General features: G+C 44.9%; 1 protein-coding gene across 2 annotated transcripts in view; it reads left to right on the top strand.

The window, feature by feature from the left end:
• Positions 1-2097: 2097 nt before the first annotated feature.
• Positions 2098-25662, top strand: part of DCX (doublecortin) — a gene marked incomplete at its 3' end in the record, with an annotated part of 60388 nt that continues 36823 nt past the window's right edge. Inside the window, exons 1-2 of one of the 2 annotated variants that reach the window (XM_080352458.1) lie at positions 2098-2476; positions 12318-12658. In XM_080352458.1, the coding sequence (XP_080208584.1) occupies positions 2113-2476; positions 12318-12658 (705 nt within the window). In that variant the 5' untranslated portion in view covers positions 2098-2112. The remainder of the gene's footprint in view (positions 2477-12317; positions 12659-25662) is intronic. The other variant, XM_080352459.1, reaches the window with a different exon arrangement.

The following is a 25662-nucleotide window of genomic DNA, read 5'->3' as shown; positions in this document are numbered from 1 at the left end:
AGGGCTGTGCCCAGTTCCACTGCACAGCTTCTTTCTTAGTTGCTTTCCTATTGCACAGGAGTCTTGTGCCAGCGTTGTAGCTCGCTGCAGGACTGCAGCCATGACCTCCCTGTACTGGTAATCCTATAATATTGGTGCATCAGTCAGATTATGCCTTTTTTTTTTTTTAACTGGGGACAGATGCATTCTCAGTGGAGCTAGAACCAAGGGGAAATTTGCATCCTTCAGAGCATCACCTCAAAATTTGCCCCTTTAAACTTTTTCTTTACCTATCTGTTAACATATCCAGAGCTGGAATGACACACTTCTTTTTTTTCCTTCTCAAATACAGAGAAGACTACAAGCAGATGCCTGATGACGAGAGTAAAAACCACTGAGGCAAAGTTACCGTGGAGGGATCGAACAAGGCACTAGGACCTAGGAGGCGTCTCATCCACCCTGGCAGGAATTTCTTGCTTGGAGCTCAGACAACAAAGGCAGAGTGAGCCTGGTTTTCTTTCTCTCAGCATCTCCACCCTGCGCGCTGAAAACCGGTGAGTAGAGCTTTTTTGAGTGACTTGCATGCAGAAAAGTAACAGATGTCAGATAGAAAGGAGGAATCTTTCTCTTAGTACCTTACAGCATCTGCAGTTCATTTTAAAATCAAAACCCTCTGCATCCTCTGATTCACTCCCGAAGTTGCGGGGATGTTTCATTGTTCACTGCATGATACCAGACTGAATACACCCCAACTGGCACTGGGGGAAAATGTTCACTACTTGGGGTGTTCGTGTGCACATTGCCTGCATTGTCACCTGCTTTATTGCAGGCTGGGGACGATGATTTTTCTTGGCACAGGTCACGTTGACATTGTAAAACACAGGCAAGGAGCTTCGTTCTGGCAAATGTAAGGAGTGTGGGGGGGAGATAGCAACAGCTTTTCCTAGATTTATACCTGGCTGCCAAGTGCTGGTGTAAATCCCCTTTCTGCCCTGTTTTAACATGCAAGCAAGGTAACATGAGTTGCATGTTCCTGGTTGTGCCGGGCGAGAGGAAGGGATTTTCTGTTGCAGGCTTGGGGGTTCCTCCTCCTTTTGTGTTAGGGTTTGGTGCGGGAGCAAGGTTATTCTTGAGCATAAACTAGACACACGCAGAGATTCCTGCTCGCTGGGTGTCAGCTCCGGTCTCAGCTTTTCTGTGCTAGTCCCTGGCGCTGGGAGCCCCCCGAGCTCAGAACAATGAAAGGTGAGGAGCAGGGGCGGCGTGTCCCTTGGGCAGGGGCACTTCCAGCAATTAAATCACTTAAGGCTGGAAGCGGGGTGGAAATAGCCCCTTTATTTTCTCCTCCTCATTAAACGACAGCAGAAATGCAATTCAGAGGAGACTCGGGCTGAAAAGAGCTTATCGGAGCCTCGGTTCAATGACAGATTTTTTTTCTTTGCAGTCATTTCTTCTTAGAGATGGAGGCTGGTCCTGGGAATTGATTGATGGGCTAGGAGGGGGCTGCGGATAGGGGGAAGGGTGGGCTGGATCTCATTGCTAACCCTTATTGAACAGGCTGTCACAAAGAAACTGCTTATTCCCCTGTGACCATTCTTTCATAAATGCCAGTTTATTCTAATGTTAAACATTCAGATGCTCTGGTTGCTTCCGTGATTCGACAGATTGAAGGGCTGACTTACTGGGATCTCCTTGTTTTCTGTTACCAAAGGAAACCTCACAAGGCTCAGAGGTTTAATTCATTGCCAACTGGTGTCTGGACGAGTTTTTGGGGGCTGAGTTGTGATTGCAATGTATTCCTTTGGCCTCAAATCCCAATTTACTGCACTTTGAAAACTCCCAGGTGCAGGAGCAGACAGCTCTCTAGAAACATGTTCCCTGCCCCCAGTGGCTGGATCCTTTTCAAAATGCGAGGACCCCTCCTACCCTCAGTCCCCCAAATCGATAGAAATGTGGGTCAGAGGAGGGGGAGCTTCCCAAATACATCTGTCCTGCTCCACATACAGCTCTCGTATTAGTGTCATTTTTCTCTCTGGGTTGTAGCTCTGCTTGGCTCTAACCTGCTCTAACCTGCACTCCTTCTCTCCCCATTTCCCTCTTGCTCAGCTTCAGATCTTTAGGGTTCACCAAACTATGGAACTTGATTTTGGACACTTTGACGAAAGAGACAAGGCGTCCAGAAACATGCGAGGCTCACGTATGAACGGGCTGCCCAGCCCCACTCACAGCGCTCACTGTAGCTTCTACAGAACCAGGACCTTACAGGCACTGAGTAATGAAAAGAAAGCCAAGAAGGTGCGTTTCTATCGCAACGGGGACCGCTACTTCAAGGGGATTGTATACGCCGTGTCCTCTGACCGCTTCCGAAGTTTTGATGCTCTCCTGGCTGACCTGACCCGATCCCTGTCTGACAACATTAATCTGCCTCAGGGAGTCCGTTACATTTACACCATCGATGGGTCGCGGAAGATCGGGAGCATGGATGAGCTGGAGGAAGGTAATTAGCATCGCTGTCTGGTGCAGTGAGGAGGCGGGGTGGGAGGGGGCTGCACCACTCGGCTCTGCCGTTAAGGTCACATTTCCCCGGGCGGTGTTTCTGCCCCTCTGTGCTGAACCTCGCTGTTCGCCTTCCCCACCAGAATGGTGCGGGAGAGGGCGGCAGCGCAGGGGCTGACACCCCGGGCTGTCCCCTGCACGCTCGCTCGGGTGCAGATGTGGAGCCAGAGGGGTGTGTCTTACCCTTGGCTCGACATGGCTGTGTCCATCGCTTGGGGGGTTGTCTGGGGGTGTCCCCACGTTTGTCCGGGCTGGGAGGGCTCCCCGGTGGGTGCAGGGGGTGGCTGAGGACGGATGTGGGTTTCCCACTGGGGTGGATTGGTATGAATGGAAAAGTGAGGCGTGCTGGGGGGCTCATGCAGTGTGTGTGTAATATGGGTGGGAGAGCTTTATGCATTCTGTAAATGAGGGTGTTTTGATGGGTGCATAGGGGTGTGGTCGGGGCTGTGCAGGGACTCTGTGTGTGTGTGGAGTGGGGTGTTGGGGTGCAAGCAGTGTGGGTATTGGGGGGCAGGGTGTTAGGGGTTCTTACTGTGGGGAGTGCGTGGAGGGGTGTGTTGAGAGTTCACAGTGTGTTTAGACAGGGCAGTTAACGAATGCCGTGTGTGTGTGGAGAAGGGTGTTTTGGGTGGGTTGCCCTTGGTGAAATTTAGGGTTTTATTCCTTTCCGGGGGAAGGTGTGACAAGCTGTTGGGATTCCTTGAGGGGGTTCATGCACAGGGTATGCGCTGGGATTTGTGCTCAGGGGTGTGTGGAGGAGTATTGGGCTGCGTGTGCACAGGAGGGTTCTTGCATAGCGATGTGTGTGGAGGGGGCGTTGGGAGTTCACATGCTGCATCTGAATATGGTTCACGCAGGGTCTGTATGGAAGGGTGGTGTATGGAGGTGTTCACATGGGCTGTGTGTGTAAGGGGGTGTATTCAGGGAGTGTTTCTGCAGGAGCTGTGTGCTGGGGCGGGTTGCTGCGGTAGGTCTGTGGGGCAGCATGGGAAGGCATCCCCTGCGTGGCAGCTCTGAGTTTATCCCTGTGGCCAGAGGGTGCTGATGTGCCTGTTCCGCTGGGCAGCACTGGGACTGTGAATGAAGGACGAGTCAAAAAGCAGTCCTGTGCCTGAAGGTGCACCTGGGGGCAGGCTTGCTCCTGTGGGCTGAGCTGCCCTGGGGTGCTGCCTTTCTCAGGGGGTGTCAGCAGGACCCCAGCATGAAACTGCTGCACGGCCAGTCCTGCCTCCTTGCCCATGGCAACCTCTGCTGGGGGTGCAGGCACACGGGGCTGCACCGAGGACACCCACAGCCACCCCACTGTTCTCTGCCCCGAGCAATCCAGATATTCCATTCTTTGTTTGGACTGGTATATCCCAATTACTCACTTGCAGGAGGGGAGTTGCTCTTCCCCGTTCCTTGATGTTTTCCTGCAAGCAGATGCCCTGGCTGGTTTGGTGACTACAGAAAAATCCACAAGGCTTCTTCCTTTAATAAAAGACAATGGGTGTGAGTGTGTGAGCCACTGAACTGCAGGGGCAGCCTCAGCAGCGAGTCATTGTGTGACCTTGACTAAAGCATCTCTCCCTAGAATTCCTTATCTGTCAAGTAGGCTGCTCATCTCCCCAAAATACTTTGTGGGGACAAGCACCCAGAATAAATACTGGTTTCCACAGAGGAGTTTTATGGGGAGGAAATTGCTGCCTTTCAGAGACATGATGCAGTCCTGGTGGAGTTATTCTCAGCCCAGTTCCAGCTGTCAAATGGAGGTGTGGCCTCCCTTAATTTTAGAGATTCTGCCATGTTTCATTCTGATCTCTTAATATGGCCACAGCCCATGTCTAATGGCAGCGCTCAGTCCTGCGTGGCCTAGGTTTTATGGACATCTTCAGGAATAACTCCACAGGAGAAAATGCAGTTCTTTATCACAGTCTTTTGCTGCTTTTTGTTAGTGAAGTTAAGAAAACTTTAGTAGTTATACCCACTGAACACTGGATTTTGCTGCAGGTAAGAAAGTACCTAGTTCTTGAAAATCTTTTTTACGGGTGAAGATCCAGGCAAGAGATGCTGGCATTGGCGTGCTAGCTTTGTTCTGCCAAAATGGCATCTGGAAACAGCACTGGAGAAGTGGCACTGAAACAAAGGCAGGATTTTCTGTGTGGCTGTGTCCTCAGCACAGCATCACTGAGGAAAATACCATCCGAGCAGAGTGAAAACTAAGAAATCCAGTATTTGGAAATGCAGAAGTAGATCTGCATGCTGTCACTGACAGCTTCATGATGACAGTATTCCCGTCTTTCTCTGGATGACCTGTGCACCTGTTGTATAAAAAGCAATAGGTGTCACTTTTGATTTATAATGCCATGATTGTAGCCAACCTTGTGGTAAACTATGCTATTAGCTTGGGTGCTTGTGTAACTGTGTACCAGGTATATGCGTGGAAAAACAGAACTTCAGAGTAGTTGGTCTGTGACATACAAGAACAGTATGTACACAAGCAGTATATGTTAGCCATATAGATTAGCTTTCTGGTGGGAGACCGAGGGTGACTAAACCAGTTCTAGTTGCTATAACATGACTAATTTATTATGGTAATTTCCAACAAGCAAGTAGAACCTAGGAAAAGTCATCAGAGAGGCTCATCTCAGTAGTTTGATTGCAAAAGCTGTTGAATTACTGAGAATGTTTCACATCATGTTCTAAGTACCTGGTTAATCCTGTATGATTTAAAAACGTGCATGTGTGGTGTAGTCTGAATGTATTTCTGGAGGGGAAAGAATGATATTGCACAAAACCAATATCCTTGAGGCAGTCATTTCAAGTGAAAAAACCCCACTTGGTGTGCTGCTAATTAAGGGGAAATAACCTTTTTGGTCTCCAGACCCAGCCTTGGTAACGTTTTCTTCCCTGGCATTCAGGGTTGTTCTCAGAAGGTTCTGACAGCATCTCTCACTTGTGCACTCTCTTGGCTGAGTCAGGAGTGGATACTGGGCCCAGCTGCTACTTTCTATCATGGTTGTTTTAGTCAATAAGTGAATCTTTTGGAAAAGAGCACCAGGTGGTATTTATTCATATTCATATTATAATTGGTTCTAGTGACCAAGGCTTTGGGAAGGCAATAGATGAAGCTGCCTTTATATAGATTCTTGGTGAGCCACTGTCGTAACAGTTAACTCTATGTTTTGTCCTGTGACAACTTGATTATGAAAGATACTAAAAAAAATAATGTGGCATCTTTTTCCAGCATTGCTCAAGCTGATAGAGTAACTCACATTGTTATCCAGGTTTCTACTGAAATCTAGTTACCTTTGACATCTGGCCAGGGTGGCTTGTTCCTTGATGCATTTTGAGCCTCTGTGCTCCTGCAGGCTCGTGATGAGATGCCGAAGTCTCGGTGTCTCAGCTCTGATTGCTCTTTTTCCCTGAATGGAGGGCTGGATGAAGGTGGAAACTGATGTGATGCATTGACTTCAACAGCAAAGAGGGCTTAAGAAATGCTGTTCTTGGCCATATGTTCCACACTCAGGTTGCAATGAGCCATTTGTGGGATGAAAATTTGAGGGTTTTTTTGGCCACTCTGTAATTTTCCTGCTCCCCCATGTGGCCCCACTACTATTTCTTGATGTAATGAAAGGGACAGCGAGGTGTGACTTGAGAGTGATGGAAAGGCTCAGGGCAGCAGGTTAACACCAGTACTGGTGGAGATGGTGGTTTCTTTCCTGGGGAGGGACTGACACTTCCCCAGAAGCCAAATTCCTCACTTGTACAGATTAGACATTTGTCACCATGTATTTACAGGTGCTGGCTAAATGGGGCATCCTACTGTGCAAGGTACTATTTACATGTGTAAAAAGAGAGAGCTCCTGCTCAGGGCAATTATGGTCTGAACATGTGAAGGTGGAAGGTGATGTTATTACTGACGAGGAACTGAGATGCAGAAAAGCAGTCTGACTTGTTTGCCCAAAGTCCACCGACAAGACAAAGATGGAAGTTGGAGCCCTGAGCTTTCTTGTTGGATTTCGGACACGCTTCTAGTCAGCAGCTGGTTTCATGTGAATTAAGTGACCTTTACTGTGTATAGTCAGGGTCAAAAATACATGTGGAAATAAACCCAACGAATACAACTATAACATGGATTGGACACAGATGCAAACACAGATTAGAACTAGAACTTGAGAGACTCAACATTGAGCTGAAGCTGTGGAGCTCCTCCCGCTCCTGGTGTGCTCAGGCTGTTGGGCAGAGCACAGCCCGCATTGCTTTGTGTTCGGAGGGCTCATCCCAGGTGGATTTATGCCCTTGGCCTGTGCTGGGCTACTTGTCTGAAATTTGTTCTTGCCTCAGATTAAGCAGTAGAAAAAGCTGAATAGGATTTTGTTTTGCTCGATGGGGTTTCATGCAAATGCTCTTGGGCTGTGTGAGATATTCCAGAAAGTGTTTCCAAGCTTTTTGTATCCTATCATGCCCTGGGGAATCTTTTCCAAAATCTTGTCCAGGATTGTTTCAAGTAATCATAGGAGGAGCCCCACCCTGGAGCTATGCAGCCTGGTGTGTGCTGGGGCTGAGGGCTTTGGGGGAAATGTATTGAAATCTCCACCCAGTGTGTGCACGTTCCAGTTTGCATGGAAAATAGAAATTCATGTAGTCCAACAGTGAAGTCTCAGTAATCTGTGGCATTGTTTTCTATGGCTGTTGTCCTGGCAGCTTGGCTAATTACCTCCTATATAACAGAACGTATCCCTGTGGTTGTGTTTTATTTGCACGTCCTGGCCGTTGCACTAGAGCTGGTGTGGTCCCATCAATTCTTTACAGGCATTGTGTGATTTTGAAGGCGGTTTGGTAATCCTGCGTTTCTTTTACTTTTTCAACAGGAGGTTCTTCTCTCTCGTGGGAGAGCTCCCTGTGCAACAGCCAAAGGAAAGAAACCCTTCCAGAGTTCATTGTGCCATGGTAGAGTAGGTCTTGAGGCGGCAGAAACCCTTTTAATGCATAAAGTATCAGGAAGTTCATGCATTTGAAACTAAAGGCCTACTTTAACACCAAATGTAATGAACTCTGCAAGGTGTTAAGTCCACTTAATTCCGATTGAAGTCATAGTAAATCCCATGAAACATGAAAGCTGGGCGCAGCAGCAGAGTCTCAACTTCTCAACAGCACAGCTAACAACCAAAGTAATTGACTGGAGCCCACAGAGACTGGTTTTGGAATAACTCTGAGCAGTTACACTTTCAAAATGGCCTCAATTCAGCTTTTCTGATTTTACTCGCAAGACTTCTGCCTCCAGTTCATTATACTTGCAAACTTGCTGGTGCACGCTGAGAAAGGATAACTTTTCTCAAAGCACAGCCTGTCATTTTTAGTACTGTCACAAGGAGCTGCTGTAAGAGGGTTGAAGGATTAGCGCTCATCTTGAGCTTAGAGTTTCTCTAAGAAGCCTTCTCTGAGGCAAACCTTATCTTTGCTGAGATCATCCCTTCTTTAGGAGCTGAATAATCACCTTGTGCTTCTATCAAATTGGTAGCATAGTGATGTGGAATGCACTTGGAGCCAGAGTAATTCAGTGTGACGCAAACCATGGCTTCAAATGGCAAATATGCTGATTGTGACTTAAGGTCAAAGGTCTGCAGTCAGTCCATCTCTTGCTAAGGGCAGGATAGAAGGAATAAATCAATGCCCTTGCTGGTTTGGTGGCACAATAGAAATTTCGCCGGCTCTGGAGCACACTGGCATGATGACAAGTGCATATCCTGCAGGGTTTCAGCTTCTCAGTGCAGAAAGGGCATCTTGCACCAGCCTGGCACTGTGCTGAATGAATGCTGTCCTTAGCACCCTTGGTGACGTGCCCATTGTGTGCTGTTCAGCAGCAGATTGAATCTTGGCAGGATGATGCTTCTCGCTCTTACAAAAGCTTCCCACCCCCATGCATGAGTGTATCTCTTTGGGGCTCCCACTTGGGGTTTGGTTTGGAAGGAATGACATAACTGTTCATCATACCTTCTCCTGGCTTATAGCTGGATTGCCGCACGTGTACACAGCTGCATGCTGTCTAAAGACGTGTTCCTGAAAATATTTGTGCGCAGATTTCTATGCTCGGGGCTGGGGAGCAATACACTTCTTGGAGCTGTTTCTTTTGCTTTTGACAAAAATCTCATGTCCACTTTTCCTTTCCTTGTGTTCTGCTGTGCACGTCTCTGCAGCCGTGCTGTGCCTGTCAGTGCATTCCTTTGACTGGCGCCGTTGCACACCTTGACATCTCATTAGAGGCTGAGCATGGAGAGACGACACAGAAGAACCAAGAGATGGCTCCTGTTTCCGTGGCAGCGCTATTCCTCACAAGATTTCTCTCTTTCGTGATCTTCTGGCCACAGTACACATTCAAAGCTGGAAAGTTCACAGGTCTTGCCCAATCCTGCTACCACCTCATGGTGAGGTTTAGGTAAAAACTCAGCTGTGGGAAGAGAAATAGAGAGAATAGTAAAGAGAATAGTGTTCCTGGCTGGCAAATGGTGAAAGGGGCGTGCCTCACTGAGTGATCATTTTGCTATCATTTTAGGGCCATAAACTGAGTTTGGGAAGATATCAGTTGAAGCAGATTTTTAAATTAAGTTATAGCTTCAGGTTACGTCTTTAGGTTGGGGAAGGAGGAAAGAAAAGCTCCTCTTCCCTGGAGCTGAGCTGCTATAACTGCAGATATGAAGCTGAGAAGCGCTGCTCTTCAGAACTGGTCTTCTGAAGTGTCGCTCCAAGCAAATTTTGGTCCAAGTTTTAGAATTCAGTAAAATATCTGCTGGGGTTTAGGTTAAAGGAAACAAAGTGAGAAAGGGCAGATTACGTTTTCCAGTTGTGACTGCGAGCATAATTTAAAAGGCCAGTGTACATACGTGCACAGCTCCCTAATACCACATTATGGAAGCAAAGCCTGGGAGTATTGCCCCTGTGCCACCGTTGCCTTCAGTGCGTGCTGTTGTAAATACACGAAACAGCCATGGTGTGCAGGGAAGAATTCCAAGCCATTCAACTGCAAGTATTAGTACCCTACCAAACAGACCAAGAATCTCTTCTGCTTGCTTTAACCATGGAACTTATTAATGGAAAATATGCTCCAGCCCTGGTGGAACTAAGAGTCAAGTACTCTACTGGACAGACCAATGTTCCCTTTTGCTTACTTTAAAACTTGGAACTTAGTAATGTAAAATATGCTCCAACACCTAGTGTTTATAGAACATGGTGTCAGTATATACTGTCTTTCATTGTGCCATCTATCCCAAAGTATTATATATACACAGATGAAAGTCAGGCCTTGCAACACTTCAGTGGTCGATATTGCTAGCTGTGTTTTTCAGGTAGGGAAGCAGAGAGGTACAGGCGAGGTCAGGAGCTCCCGCAGGGTGGCTTGGGGCAGGGGCGAGAAGAGCATTCAAATCACTTATTCCTGGTATTGCACTTAAACATAGAAATCCCTTTTCTCAAAGGCTAATGCTGCAGTTGTGTTGAGCCTCTGCCGCCCAGGGATTATGGGCTTGGGAGGGCTCATGTCCTTAGTGGGACTAATTCCCTGTGAGCATCTCCAGCTCTCGGTGCTGCACCTCACCACTGTGAAACCGGAGCAGAGTGTGGTCCCCCGTGCCAGGACCTGCTTGGCTGAAGCAGATGAGTAAACCACAACTTATCACTTATTCATCAGAAAGATTTAAAGTGCTCAGTGCTTCTGGAAAACAATCAATATCTCCCATAGGATTTATTTATGATGTACGGTACTCTCTGGGGTATCTTTATGCTTCTATTGAGTTAGATTCAAGAAATGTAGGGAATTAAGGAGCCTCAGCTATGGCTACTACATGTTCAGTTTATTGAGGGGTTTTGCTTACAGCACACATGCCTCAAGTATAGATTTGTATTTGTTCAATCCAACAGAATGGGATTATCACATTTGTTTGGGGTACACTAACTAATAAAATGCCCAGCTGACAGTGTTTGTCATGAACCTTGATAGCTCTCTTCTGCCTTTTGTATTTCTGTTCCATCTTCAGAAGGGAAAATGGAATATCTGCTTTCTGTTGAGAAATGATTTTGGTCATTTCATGTAGCTGAGGAGACAGAGAAGCTGCAGCTGGTGGTGCTCACAGTACACGTCGCTTTTTGGCAAACTGGCTCCAAAGTCAGGGTTAAAAAAAGTTGTCATCATGCTTGTGACTTGACTTAGCAGTAGGAAGGACATAAATACCACACAGACCATTGTTTTAAGCCTATTAAAGCTTTATTTTTTTTCCTTATTGTGTACCTTGTAGTGGCCTCACCATATGTTGTATGAAGGGATCGTCTCAGTGCCTCTATCAAAAATGCAAGTTAGTCAGCAGAAGGACAACTATTTGAACTGAATGTTATATACCTGGACCATAAAATTCTGTGGAAATTAGCAGGCTGTTTGGAAATCCATATTTATACCTTTTCTAGTTGGACATCAAATCCTGACCTAGTGATCCTGTGGTGGAAAACCAGACTTGCATGGTGGGTCAGGCTTTCAAAGACCTCCAGGCCCTGGAGTTTGCCATAGGGAACAGGTCAGGAAAAGCAGCCAGCCTGTTTATGTGAAGAGGGTTTTTTTCTTATTCAGTGTAGTTAAATCCAGATTTTTATTTCAAACCTATTATAGTATTTGAAGAACTTCATTCTGTAAGAGCAGCTCAATAAAACACTGAAAGAAACTCCACAAGATCCTGCAGGTACCCATGTTATGCCTTCAGTTCCTATTAAAATTTTATTTAATGGCGAGACAAAAGCGTCTTCCTCTAGCAACGACCGACTGCTTTCAGTGCATCCTCAAGTGCTCGACAGCCTGAGTCATTTCAGACCAGACAGCTACATTCCTTCAGGGATACTGTTTTACAGTCTCGTTCTAGTCATAATTCTTCTAGCATCCATCACATTTGCAGGCACAAAAGATGATCCTGCAAATCCTTTAAGGGGCTCTTAAGACCTTTGATAGATAGGATCCTGTAAATTACAGAGAAAGCTTGAAACTAACTTTGGATGGTATAGAGAAGGGCTTTTTTAATGGATTGCTAACAAGACTGTAGCCCTTCTCTACCATGTCTAAATTTGGATTGAATATATTTTTGGTTGGTACCAGTCATATAAAAGCAAGCAGTGGTATTTGGTGTAGTGTTTTATCTCAGCTGCCACTAAGTCTGTCCCTTAATAAACCACTGACACTGTAACAAAGCGTATTTGTTATGCCTGCTAGATTTACCGAAGCTGCTTTTGCTAGAGACTGTTCAGTGCCTTATTTTCGTTATTTTTCAGGCCTGACACAAAAGGTACTTTGTGGAATAATGCTGATATCCTCTCACCAGCGCACGCCGGACTGAGGGGTAGCTGGGGCTGTAAAGATAGAGAGGAACCTGGCAAATTTACAAAATAATTTAGGTGATAAAATTATTCAATTAACTTGGTGTTGAAGAGCTTTTAGGCAGCTTAGTTGCATGTTCAGGAACCTAAATACCTTTATAGCTGTTAACCTTTTATACCCCTGGTTCATGTGACTGAGTGGCAGTGTGTATATGCTGATGCAAGCTGTGGCTGACTTGCTTACTTTGGGGAAATATTAGTCATGTTTTAAATAAGCATAAATATAAAATTAAAATAAGACAAAATGTTTTAATAAGAAGCTCTCACGGAAGTGCTAATGAAAACAATGATCAATGATTTACATGATTAATGATGGGAAATGTATAGTGTCTCTTTCAGCATTCTTACAGTAGTAACGGTAGAATTAGCCTGATGTTTGTTTCTTTCCAAAGGAGAGAGTTACGTCTGCTCATCTGACAACTTCTTCAAGAAGGTGGAATACACCAAGAACGTCAATCCCAACTGGTCTGTCAACGTGAAGACATCCGCTAACCAGAAAGCGCCTCAGTCTCTGGCCAGCAGCAACAGCGCCCAGGCGAAGGAGAACAAAGATTTTGTGCGTCCCAAGCTGGTAACCATCATCCGCAGCGGCGTGAAGCCGCGCAAGGCGGTCCGTGTGCTCTTGAACAAGAAGACTGCCCATTCGTTTGAGCAAGTTCTCACTGACATCACTGAAGCTATAAAACTGGAGACGGGAGTGGTCAAAAAGCTCTATACCTTGGATGGGAAACAGGTAGGGGGTTTTACAGATGTTACATCTTTTTCTTTCTCTTGTCTTGAGGCTTTACTGACTCGGAACAATTTTTGAAGCCTAAAATTAACCTGAGATGATCACTGCCAGCTGTTCTCTTAGAAGTCAGACTTCTTATGCCAGTGGTTACGTTACTAAATTTTCACTGATATTAATATCAAGTATGTAGCCAACCGTCTGAGTGAAACAGATGCTCCATCTTGCACGCCAGCGTGCAGTTGCGTGTCTTCCGGACTAGCTAAATAAATTACATGGGGAGTTCGGCTCGCAGCCACCAGTTGATTTGGCTCTGAAGTAATTGCAAAAACTCTCGAGCTTTGGATTCATTAAGTGAAAATGTGTTGCTTGACTTCCCTTGCTTGCAAAGAAAAAGTAATTGATACAAGCATGCTCATCTGTCTAGCTCAGTAATTAAGCAGGAAAAGCATGGAACCGTGTTGCATTTTCTTGACTAAGTGCATGAAGAAATTATACGCAGAAAGGGATTGAGGTCAAAAATATTTGTTTGGTCATCATAATGTGCTTCATGTCTACATTTTTTTGGAACTGAAGGAAACATCTGTCTCTTGTTAGCAGCTACACAGCAATAAGCCATTTCATGTTGCTGTATCTATGAAAAGCCTGAAAGGAATGTGGAGGATAACTCTGGGGACTGGGAAGAGCTGGATTCTTCAAGGAAAATTCTGAGCTTGATTTAACAGTCCTGTGTCTTCTGTAACTAACTAGAGGGATGGTCTTATTTTTGTCACTACTTTTCTTGCTCCAGATTCTGGAGTGAGGCAATGCAGCTCTTGAGTGGGGGTTGGATGCTGGCTATTCTAGGGATTGATGCTGTTGCTTTAAATTAACTTTATTTCCTATCTCTGGAGAAAATGATTCAAATACCAGCTCTTTAAGTACCACGCCAACCCTAGGCAATGCGTCCAACTAACGTGCAGACTTTACATATGAAAATGTTCACCCTTTCAGCCCCAAATACAGGCTCATAAAGTGTCCCACACCCTCCAGGTGCAGGGGCTGGGAGCTGGAAGTAGCATGTTACTCAAACCTATCTGATATTCTCGCTTTTTCTCTGTATCCTGCACATTAGTTAGTGGCTGCTTCTGGTTTCAGATATACAAACATCTCATCTGTTTGTCAAAGCTTTTCTTTCCACTTGTCTTAACCCAGCACTTTTTCTTCATAAGAAGTATAGTTTATACACGAGTAGGTGACTTTCCAGATAGCATGCTGTAAATAAGCAGTGAAACAGGGGGTAGTGTACTGGAAACCCTGGAAGTGGCTGAGGGAAGACGAAGGGGATTCAAATGATCTGTCCTCACTGAGGAAATAATATATGGGCACAGGGCCATGTGTTTTCAGTCACAGCACCTTTACAAAGGGCTTAATGGACGGCTCTGGTCTGAAAGCAGCTGTCTACTCATGCTGATATACAGAGTCCTGTTGCTTTCACTGTTGTGAATGAGGATCTTAATCTGAACCTGGAAAACACCTCAGTTCATTGAGAACAGGCAGCATTTTGGAGGCAAGATGATGCTTTGGATGTTGTGCAGAAATAGGGATGAGCTTCCACCTCCAGCTCTGACTGGAGAGCAAGACCAAATCAGCTGAAGTGAGCTTGTGGTTGGAAGGGGTTGTCAGGCATTGGAACAGCCTGCCCAGGGCACTGCTGGAGTCATCAGGGGTTTAAAGGCATTCGGACGAGCTTCTTGGGGACATGGTTTAGTGCTGGAGTTGGTCAGGTTATGGTTGGACTTGATGATCCTGAAGGTCTTTTCCAACTGAAATGATTCTATGATTCTAATTTGTTTTGCTGGCTTAATAGTTCATCATTTTATGAAATGTGGTATTTCTTTGTGTTAGAGACACCCGTGGGAGTTTCACTGTATGCAAATGTACCTGCAGTGTTGCGGTTATTGACAAGAGAGATGTTGTGATTTGGCAATAATAGGATGTTTGATATTTGTTTGCGGCATCAGTTACTCTTGAAGCTTCCTGGAGAGCAAACCTGCTTCACCAAGGCTTTGTTCCTTCAGTATATTTTTTTTTACCTAAGTTTATTTGAAATTTTCCACATACGTGTGTCTTTTTACTGTTGAAGCTAGAGCTAGAAGCTTCTGCTGTCAGCGCATATTTGCTGTTTGGGTTTCCATGGCATACTGCTCCTTAAAACCTGACCTTGCGATGGGATATTAGAGGCTTTTGCATGTCTGATTCTGACATTAGAAAGAGATTCTTGAATGCCTAATTCTGACAAACAGTACTTTATTTTCAGGAGAAAATATTCATGCAAAAACGCAAGATGCTCAAAGCTGAAACACTGACAAGCGTCCTGACAGTCTGTCTCTTCCAGTGTCATCAGAGGCGCGTTGCTCCCTCTGTTGTGAAATGATAAAATTTACAAAAGGAATTTACAAAGGAAAATAATCCTTGCTCAGTCCATGAGCTGTAACTTAATGAGGGGAGATGATTATTTTATTTATAGGCGCTTCCATGGTGCTCATCAGCAGAGTAATCAAGATGCTTTAGAAGTACAGACAGTAGTGGCGATGATAGAGGGGTGTGTAAATAATGACATTTCTGTGCACCACAAACCTGCTGCATTTGGAGTGAGAACGTGGCTGCTTGAGAGCTGGATGAGGTGTGTTTGAATATATGTAATGCTCAAAACAAGAGTGACTTCAGCTTTGTAAAGGAAATTCTGTTTCTTATGGCTTGGGTTGTCTGTAGAAATATCGCCCTTTGGAAACTGCTCAATTAGTGTCTTCTGGTTTAAGTATTTTATTTAACTTGGTCTTGCACATCTTTCTAGTGCCTTATGTATGTGGACTCAAAGTCCTTCCCTCCTCGAGGTATATCAGCACCTCTTGATGGACACCACAGAACTCAAAAGGGGTTTCGAATTGTTGACCAAAAGGAATCATTACAGAATGATTTCATCACAGCAGAAATTTAACTTTGGAATCTTCATGGCCATATAGGAAATGACCTGTAGCTCAAAGAATTTAGTGCCTTAAGCAAATACTACAGTGGATCAAATTCTGCACTTGCTTTCATGACTACAACTGCTGTTGCGTTGGGATATGTAATATACATAATTAATACACACATATGCAGCATTTAATTTGGTCTCATCTGTGGATCCTATTGGACAACAGTTGTTTTGGTAGATTCTTTCTCTTTTTTAAGACTCTTAGTTATATCCAGCATCCCAAATAAGTCTGGATTCCTGAGAGGACTGGCTACTTTATAAACACGATGACAGTTTCTGCCTCATGTCATTAACAAACCAAATTAGAAAACAGAATTTGAGAGTGTGGATAAAATTGCTCTGGATATTTTGGATGCAGTGGTCTGGACTAGTCTTTACAAATGTTGTGTAGATTTATTGTCCTGTTTGTGCTCCAGCTTCTTTTTCACCGTGGCACACGATACATTGGGGCTTTTCTGGAAAAGAGGAGGCTGAGGTAATTTCATCACTGGCAGCCCAGTATCAGTGTTCGGCTTTCTGCCTTTTGCTTTGAAGCTGGTGTGGGTCTGCATTCATTCCTGTTTTAAGCAGTGACCTGTAGAAGCTCATGTCATGTGTACATACTGAACTCTTTTCCTGCACTGTCTTGGATTCCAAAGTCTGAGTGTTGTCCAGCAAGTCTACAAACAGATGTAGTAACAAAAATCAGTCCTTTTGTTTTTTGTGATACTCTGAAGTGGCCAGAAATTCATCAGGCATCTTCAGTTGTACTTTAGCATTAAGAAGTTTTCTGTGATATGGAATTCCTTCTGGTTTTCTCCAGCTGATGTGTTGCCATGTCTTAATTAACTACATACTGCATTCTGTGACCCATCAATTAGCATCACCAAATAAGCAGAATAAGGTGCTGTTCAGAGGAGGGAGAGCTTATATGCATCATTTCCCCACAAATATAGATATTCTGGTCAACAAGCAGGGAAACAAATGTGGTTTTAGCCATAATAATGTGCAGTGATCTCTTCTGGCTTTAGAAATCTTCAAGCACAGGGAGAAGCCATAAGTGCTATTTATTGGCTTTTACCCAGCTCAAAGTGCTTCTATTCCATCGGAGTCTGAGCTGTCTCATCTCATGAAATTGCATACCGTTTCATAGGGCAGAGCATTCGTGACTGTGCTCCCAAAAGAATGTCTAGTCTTAATAAAACGGTCCCCTCTAGCAGTCGTTGCTTTGATAAGGATTTCATGGGGCAGGTGATGAGTGAAGTTCATCTTCCTGTTTGCAAAGCTGATGTAAGTGCCCAGAAGGGCAGCCCACCTCTCCTGTCCCCAGCAGCTGCTGCTGTTTCACTTGGGATGACTTGCATTGAGAAGCGCAGCAGCTCCAGCAGGAGAAGCAGAATGACTGAGCTCACAACAGGTGAAAGGCTGACACTTTGGGATCGAAGCCAACAAAGTAGTTGATAAAGCAGCTCCTAGTACAGCACTGCTAGTAAAAAGCTGCCTTAGATGCATCCATACAAGTTGCACTGGAAAAAGCTACCGAACTTTGGAGTGCTGCACTGATTTTAAACTGGTATTTGGAAATAAACTGGTAAAAATGTCATTGCTTTGGCGTCACTGCAAGCAGTGGGCCAGACTCTGCCAGGATAGTGTAGCTCTGTTGGTTATATTAATGAAATGGAATCAATGTGACACAGGACAAGGTTTGTACCAAAAGATACAGATGCCTCCAATGGCTGTAATTGGTAACTGGTGCTTAAAAAGAAGGTGAATGCTTCCATGAGGGGCCTAGTAACATCTGCATGGCTGAAAGATTAGAGGGAAAATATTCCCCCCAGAGGCCTGAAGGGAGTTAACTTACACCCTGAGGCATGAGGTTCAAGGCTGCAAAGCAAGCAAATTGGTTTGCGTTATTACATGTGTCAAGGGGTAGGATGTCAGAACCTCCTCATCCTTCTGAGATTTTGTAATTGACTGCCCTTTCGGATACTGAAAAACTGCATTGAAGTAAGCCCAGAACAAAGCAGTTTCATGCACTCGGGCAAAGCTGGGATCTGGCCCCAAAGCAGATGGGAGGGAAGCACGGGAGATGGGTGCAAGTGTGCTCTGTGTCCTGCCCCCTGCAAAAGGCTCTGGAGCAGCTCACAGGGTCTCGGCTTCCCTCCCTGCTGTGTGAAGCTGTAACAATAAATCTGGTTTGCATCTTTTTCACAGTTCTTTCTTCTCAGTGGTTCCTAACTGCTGAAATTTGGCAGGCCTTGCTTAAATCCCTCGTTTTGGTACCAAGAGGACAGGTGTGGATGGCAAGCGCCAGCAGAGGGATCGTGCAGGCAGGATCTTTGCCCACAGCCACCTCCACCAAGAGATGGCTCAGGGTGAGGATTAACTCCCAGCTTCACTCCTTCTCATTGCTTTTGCAGACTGCAAAAGCCTGTCTGCAAAATTTAGGGTGTTTGCATGAGATTATTCCTCTCTAGCAATTGTGTGTCATACAAGGAAGGGTAGTAATAATGTATGGGCTGAAGAACTTCTGACCCCAAGCTGCTTACGCTGCCAGACAGCATAGCCTAGTTCTCTATCTTTAGGGAGCTCTTAGGCTAAACTGGAAACTCAGCATTGCCTGATTCATGCAATGACTAGACACTGACACAGACAAAACCAATTAGTCTGCAGGTATCCCTTAAGGATTTTATCATTCGCTAGAATGAATAAGCCAGGCTTCCATGAATGTGGATCTAAGTGCTTATGATAAAATATTCAGAAGACTTTCTGAGATGTTATTCAGAAACCTTATGCTTATTAATTTCTGTTTACTTAGTTTTGTGAGCCACAGAATCTGGGAGAAAAGGAGCTGCTCTGGAACACTGAATCCTAATTCCTGTACTTATTAAAGCAGAAGCAGTCTGATATCAGCAGCTGAAGTCTTGCTCACGTCTGTTCCCCTGTGAGCATGGGGACTGCCCTGGTTGCCATCATCAGTGCGGTCTCCAGTCAGCTCCCAAGGCATGTGTGGAACAGGGGGAGACAGCAGAGGAGACCATCATCTTGAGAAACGTGGCGGTTGTTTTGGCCTCAGGCTGGGGCTGGGAGGAGTGTCGCTCCCTCCTGCCATCCTGCAGAGCTTTGGATCTGCGTGTTCACTGGTGTCTTGTCTGGCTAAAGCTCTGGTGAATCTATTGTCCTGGTAAGGACAAGGCTCCAAGTCCAGAAGGGAGCTCCAGAGTTATTCTGCTGCCTGCTGAAAACTGGTGACCTTCTAGAAACACGAGCCTTGCTAGTCGACGTGTACTGACCGAGATCCACGGGAACACCTGCTACTTGTGTCACAGATGGCAGGCTGTCAACATTACTGAAAGATGCAGTCAGATCTGACCTGGTGACCCAGAAGTGCGTGGCCCCTATTACTGAATCCTGGTGCTATTCACACCCCAAAAGAGACGTATGCTAAAAAAATCAGTCCTCACTAGCATTTTTATTTTGGCAGCTCTCTCTGTCATACAGAGTGATATGTTCCCTTTTCACTCTGAATCCCAGGAGAGGATTATTCACTGTAGTGCCAGAGGGTTTATCTAGGAATAAATGGGCTGAAAATGAGCAAGGGAAATTAGTCTGAATATAAGGAGCTAAGACGGGCCAAGAAAGCCTTGTAACTTTTTCCATTGCTGATTTGTATTGTCACGTGAAAATAAGTTTCTGGTTCCTTTTGGTGCTTAAGTCGGAATTTCACCGATGTGACTGGGAGTCCCTCCAACTCTGAGAGGGAGCAGGTTACGCTGAATCTATTTTGAGCATTTTGAGCATGTAGAATAATCAAATATGTATCATTTCCTTGTTTGTAATGGGGAAATGTCGTGGTGTATCAGGGTCCCTAGTCTTAGGCTGTGAGTGGCATCACACGTGCTATGTTTGCTCACATCTCCCTACCTGCAGTAGATGCTCCCCTGAGTTTATCCAGTGCAAGACACTTTGAGAATCTAATGGTGATGGGTGCCATATTCCACATCTTGTTGCAAGTCCTGTCTCTTCTTGTCTGCCTGAAACTCCTCCTTCCCTTCCATTTCCTTCTCAGCTCTTACTGGCCTTTGATCAAAAGGCTGTTTTCACTCAGTAGGAAGTTAAGTTCTGACACAGCTCATGCTTACACCTCTTTAGGAGGAGCCTGTGCTAGATGTGGGTAAAGGCACACAGCCTAATAAGAGATCTGTTAAAAATAGCATGATAGAGCTATCATCCAGCACACCACTATTGCCTTTTTTCTGCACACAGAACTAAACCAGTGATTTTTTTTTTGTATGTATGTACTATGTGCATCTTGATGGAGCTGAAGTGTTAAGGAAATGAATCCATGTTGCAAAGGGCCCAGACTGGGCGTGAGAGGTTGTCAAAGCTTCCTCTCCTTGTCCTTTGAATGTGATGCTGGTGCCATTCGGAGGTCTCTGTATGGGGCGGTAAGGGGAGGAGTGACAGCTTTGCTCATGTGCAGGGGATACCAGCTTCTATCTGCCCTCAGCTCTGCCAGAGGTGGCAAAAGATGCTGGCACAGAAATGTCTGTACTAAAGTAAGTCTAAAGGAGCTGAGGAGAAAAAAAGCTGGATCTGATCCATCCAGATTTTCCGAATTGGCTCAGGTAGGCCTGCATATGTGGGAAATGCAAAGCCAAGCCATGAAGGCTGAGGGCTATTCCAGCTTGTCTTCGTGGGTTCTCAGGCTGCAGCAAATTGATTAACACACGGAGCTGGAACTGCAGAGCTGCTCCTGGAGATTTGCTTCGCCCTGAATTCAAACTGAGCAGGGGAAAATAAGCAAGGCTAATAACCAAAGCTTTCCCTGCTCAGAGCCATGGCACACCCGCTCCCCTCTAAAAGTACAGCCAGCCCTTCCCAAATTGATAGAAATAGTTCTGTTTTCCTGGTTAATAGCAAGAAGAGTATGTATGAGTATATTCATGTGTATCTATCTGTATAAATATGTTTTACTAAGTGTTCTAGAGCACAGCTCTTCAGCTCAACTTGCTGTCTAAGCAATCTAAACCCTCATTTAGTTAAAGGACCTAGCGACTCTTGTGCCCTAGAAGTGCGATCCTTGAGCTGTGTTAATGTTTTTTCCTTCCCTTACTCTAATAAACTACTGACATTTTACCAGAGTCTTCAACAGCACTTTAAAAGCGTTTGCTAACTTTTAAATTATTATTTGAGGTAAATGGAAATCTCGTTGTCATTAGCAGCTTTTAATTATCCACATAATCTAGAATAAATATGAAATCTGTATGTATTGCTGCATTATGCTTTTCTCCCATTTCCTATCTTGAAAAATACTTGAGATGAAGGATATTTTTCACCTGGTGCGGGTGTAAGATATAGCCTATGTTTTATTAATTCTTTTTTTTTTTTTCCACAAATGGGAGACTTGGTAGTTATGAACAAAACAGACAGAAACCAGACATGGGGAAGATGAGATAATATGCACCATTGATTAGAAGGATTTTTCCGTGAGATTTTGCTTCAGTCAGAATTGGTGTGAGAGGGTCGGTCCTTCCAGTCCTCCAGCTCTGAGCTGTGTTATCTGGAGGACAATGAACACAAGGAGCTTTACTGGCTCCGCAGGAATAATTATGCAGGCAGTGAGCCTGCGGGGCAGAGCGGGACTCGGGGCTCCTGCCTCCTCCCTGCCCTCGCCATCTGCTCTGCTGAGCTGCTACCGGGTCCCCTGCGGCAGCCAGGGCCACCGCTCTGGTTGTGCTGCTGTCTCGCCGCGGGCATCGCTCCCTGGTTGGGATGGACCAGCTCAGGTCACCCCCAGAACACCTGGCTGTGCTACTGGGAGAACAGCTTAGGGCTGCAGGTGTGTTTTATTGGAGTTCTCTGAATGCAAAAGAATAGTTGGTTTGGGAAAGCATCTTGTGGTGCGCGCGCGCGCTTCTGTGAAAGAAGCATCTCTTCAGGATATTGCTGTACCCCTGCGCTCCTGACGCAATCTCTCGTGCCCTCCCTCATGCTCGTATATTGCTGAAAGAGGAACAGAGGCTGGGAATGGTGACTAATGGGTGCACCTCTTCTCCTCTGGGTGTCTGGTGGTGAAAGCACACTTGGAAAATGGGGTTCTGTACTAGATAGATCAACTGAAATGAGCGTTAACATTCTGAAATGCACAACATGGTATAACAAGGCACGAATAAACATCACTTCTGCAAGAAAAGACTTTCACCTTGATGGTCTAGTATAGAATAATAGAACAACTGAAGTGAGGGATAGGGGAGAGCCAGTGGACAGGTGGACTTAAGTCATGAGGAAAGGCTCCTTAAGAACCTAATAAGGAACCTGAAGTAGCGATGAGAAGGGAAAGTATTAAGACAGATGGGAAATAGGTTTAGAAGAAACCAGAGTAGGAATAACTTTTTTTCAGAGTAAAAATTAAGTATCAAGATCCAAGTGTTGTTTTACTGTCATCCTGAGTGACCTTCGTGTGGAAGTACCTGGTGAAGACGCAGGATTTGTGACTCCTGACAGCCACTTCTCTGCTATGTCCAACTTTTGCACTGTCTTTGTATCTACAAAATAGTACCATTGGAGCGGAGAGAGAAAAAACCCCCTTCACCCTTTTTCCATGCCACCCAGTATTTAGAAGTAAAGCCTGTGAAGTATTTTAATAATGGAAACAAGCAAAAATGTCGTGCAGTCATTTCAACTTTGTCAAGAATTTTAAACCTAGCAGATCAACTGTTTGGGAACAAATGCTGAGAAGCATTTGCAGAGAAGCAAAAAATTGTTCGAAACCTTAAACCTGAGCAGCTTTTCCATCCTTTCGCTCCAGAAAGGCAGTAAGAGGGCTAAACTTCTTTCTCAAATGTGCACATATCGGGAACCTTATCAATTGCTGGCAGGCTGCAGGATTACATGTAAATTAAGTGTATCAAAGAGTCGAGTTAGATAGCCAACATAGGAGCTAAGAATGTTATTCTTGCCTACTTGAAAGCCCTTCATAATGGATTAGAAACAAGAACTTACATCTCTTAATGCCAGCTGAAAATTGAGGCATCTTTTTGCTTCTAGTAAATTTGAATACTGTGAGAGTAAATGGTACTGGGGATTTCCTTCAGTTCAGACAAGCCCAGTCACAGGGGGTTGCAAAATGTGCCCGTTTCTCATGCGATATGAAAGCCATGATCTGCCTGAATTTTCTGTAAGAATCTCGATAGAGGTGTTGGCAAATGTTATTTTTAGTGCTGTAAAGCAACAGAGATCTTCACAGTTTTGGCATTTCTTGCAGTTTTAAAATGGAGAACAGCTTTTGAAATGTCTGATTTTCCTTGAGTTTGTACCCATATCATGAGCGTCTTCATGAAGTTATTGCAGTGCTCTTGGCAGCAGGCAGTGATTTGGTGCCGAACAGCGCAGAACTGCTTCGTTTTACACTGTTTTTGCAGAATGCTTTTTCTTCCAGAAAAAAAGATGCTGGAAAATATGCTATATGGTCCTGACATTCATTATTTGGGTTGTTTCCAGTTGCATGTGTGAAGCGTTCAATTTGGTGTAAAATGGACAGTAAACAAGGAAAAACAGAGGTGAGCCTAAAGTGGATACCCTAAGCACTAATTTACAGATCTTGGAATGTTCAATACCCATGAAAATCAACTTGTGGTTTTGTTTGTCTAAGTGCAGCTCACCAAATAAGTTGTTTCTCTCAGAAGGAGGAGGAGGTGGCTGCCACAGCACATCTCTTGTGTCACAGATGAGCACCATTCAGGCAGCAAGGCTGGGGCTGGGCTCCTGGCATCGACCTGAGATCCAGCGGCACTGGCTCACCCGGTCAAGGCAAGCGATCTGGTATTTTCAGACAGGTGTGCCTTGGCACATTTAAATTCATAGGGAGACTAAAATGAGTTTGTCCATTTGTCTTGAATGTTCAAGTTTGAGACGTTTTCACGTATCTTTGTCTTAGCTGGTTTTTGGTAAAGCAGAAGGTGACTCACTTGTAAGACTTGGACTGCTGAGAGCTGGAGGGATGGTGTAGGTTGGGGATATATCCATTACCTGTTTCTAACAGTTTTCTAACAGCTAACATTGCTATACCAGTCAGTAAAACATAAAGCACAGTTTGAATGTTCATTTATCTCCATTTTTTTCCCCTCCCATGTCATTCATCTCTGCTTGTGCGCATGGAGATTTGCCCGTTTGCTTTGCTTTCCTTGCCATATGGTTTCAATTTCCAGACAATCCTTTTTTCACCTCCCCTTGACTTATATGTGGGTTTGACTTACAGCTGGGACAATACAGTCATTCTGGCAGCTGTACCGTGGGCCACCTTCTGCTGCTTTTTGGACCACCGGCTGAGACTGATGGAGAATACTAAATCTCAATAGCATCATAACAGACTCAATCCCTCTTCTTTTATTGCATCTAGATATCGCATACAGGATACCTGGGTTTTGTACCGCAAGGGTCTGGCTTCTAAAATAAAGTGTCCGGGTTCTGCCCCCTCAGCGGGTGACATCCATTGAGGGTGATCTCTTCTTGTGTCTGGTGCCATATTTAGGCGGGAGACAAAGTGGAGATTGATTCAGTCCAACCCTTTATCCCTTTCACATGTGCTTCCTCTCCATACGTCATGCTTCCAGTTCTGTTCTGCAGTGTGGCAGCTGCCGGGGCCGGTTGCTTGGTGACGCTCTCAGAGCACAAAGAGCGCTCGGCTGGGAGGCCAGGTCTGCCCGCCACAAACAGCTGGGCTCATTTATTTGTCTTTCTCTTGTTCCTGTTAATTGCAGGGACCTGAATCAAAGTCAACATAATAGATAAGGGAGCACCAGCAGATACTATTTATGGCTTCTTCAACATCCACCTTTTTCTCCCGGAGTCAGGGAAGTGGCAGCGTGCACCAGAAGTGCCCTGTTACTTGAGAAACGTGGGAGTAAAATTAAAAGGTACAATTTCCACGTCTGCTTCAGACAGGCTCTTACCAGGTCTTGCATAAAAGCAACATGTGAGACTGGGTTTTGGATTTATGAATCATTGTGCCTTAATCGGATGTGTGACTGCCTGCCTGTTCATTCTTTGTAACAATTATATGTGGTGCAGATCACGTCTATGAAATAGCTCTTAATGACTTTTCTTCTACCTCAGGAGGATACACCACTCTTAAGACTTTGTGCAAGATAAAACCAACTAATAACTTCCACATCTGAAAGTGTTATGATTTAATGGTCTGGGCACAGGTCTTGGTTTTATGAACTCCTGGTTTCTCACTTCTGCTCCTGTGTAGACTATGTCCTCCTAAGGACTTTTTTCTTATTTCAGGTCTAAATCATAATATGATACCAATCAGTTGTTAATTTTATGGTTTTGGGTAGATTAATTATGCAAGGTGCCATGCAGTAATCAAACAAGTAAACCGTAACACTGAATATTCACAGTTCACTGATGAAATGCACGCTAACGTGGATAAACTGATATATGAATATACTAAAGGATGTGCTGTTAAACTCCAGACCACAAAGTGCTATTGGTTTGTGCATTTTCTTCCCTGATCAAAAGCCCTCAGGTGCCAAGCAATAAAAGTGCCTTTTGAGAGCTTGGGCTGCTCTGTTCCTAGGCCTAAAGTCAAGGAAGATTGAGGAATGTGAACTGAAGTGGGAATGTACCCGCTTAACACAGCGCTAAAGCCAGTATGCAGAGTTTGCTGAGGGAATGGGCTAACGTAGTGTGATCTGATCTGATTGTGAAAATGAGGACTCTGAATTTTAGTGCCCCAGATCCATGAGCTGTGATAGCAGGTGTTATAGGAGACACTCTGGGTTTTTAGACCTTATTTTTATGCCCGCAGGCCTGCACAAGGCCTTATTACATGAACATTTTCAGTGAAGAGACAGCAATCCAGGTGGTATTTCTTTGTTTAGAAAAACATGTGCTTGAGGTATAATCTCTTTCTTGATCTGAAAACATTTTGTCACTCTAATCCAGGCACTTACAGAATAGTTTTCATCCCTGAGCTGGTGCTTCCCAGATATTTTTGTGTAAAAGG

This window comes from Nesoenas mayeri, assembly GCF_963082525.1.
Source record: "Nesoenas mayeri genome assembly, chromosome: 13".
In the NCBI taxonomy this organism is placed as follows: Eukaryota; Metazoa; Chordata; class Aves; order Columbiformes; family Columbidae; genus Nesoenas; species Nesoenas mayeri.
The sequence above is the reverse complement of the archived record's forward strand: the minus strand, read 5'-3'. Positions and strand labels throughout refer to the sequence as shown.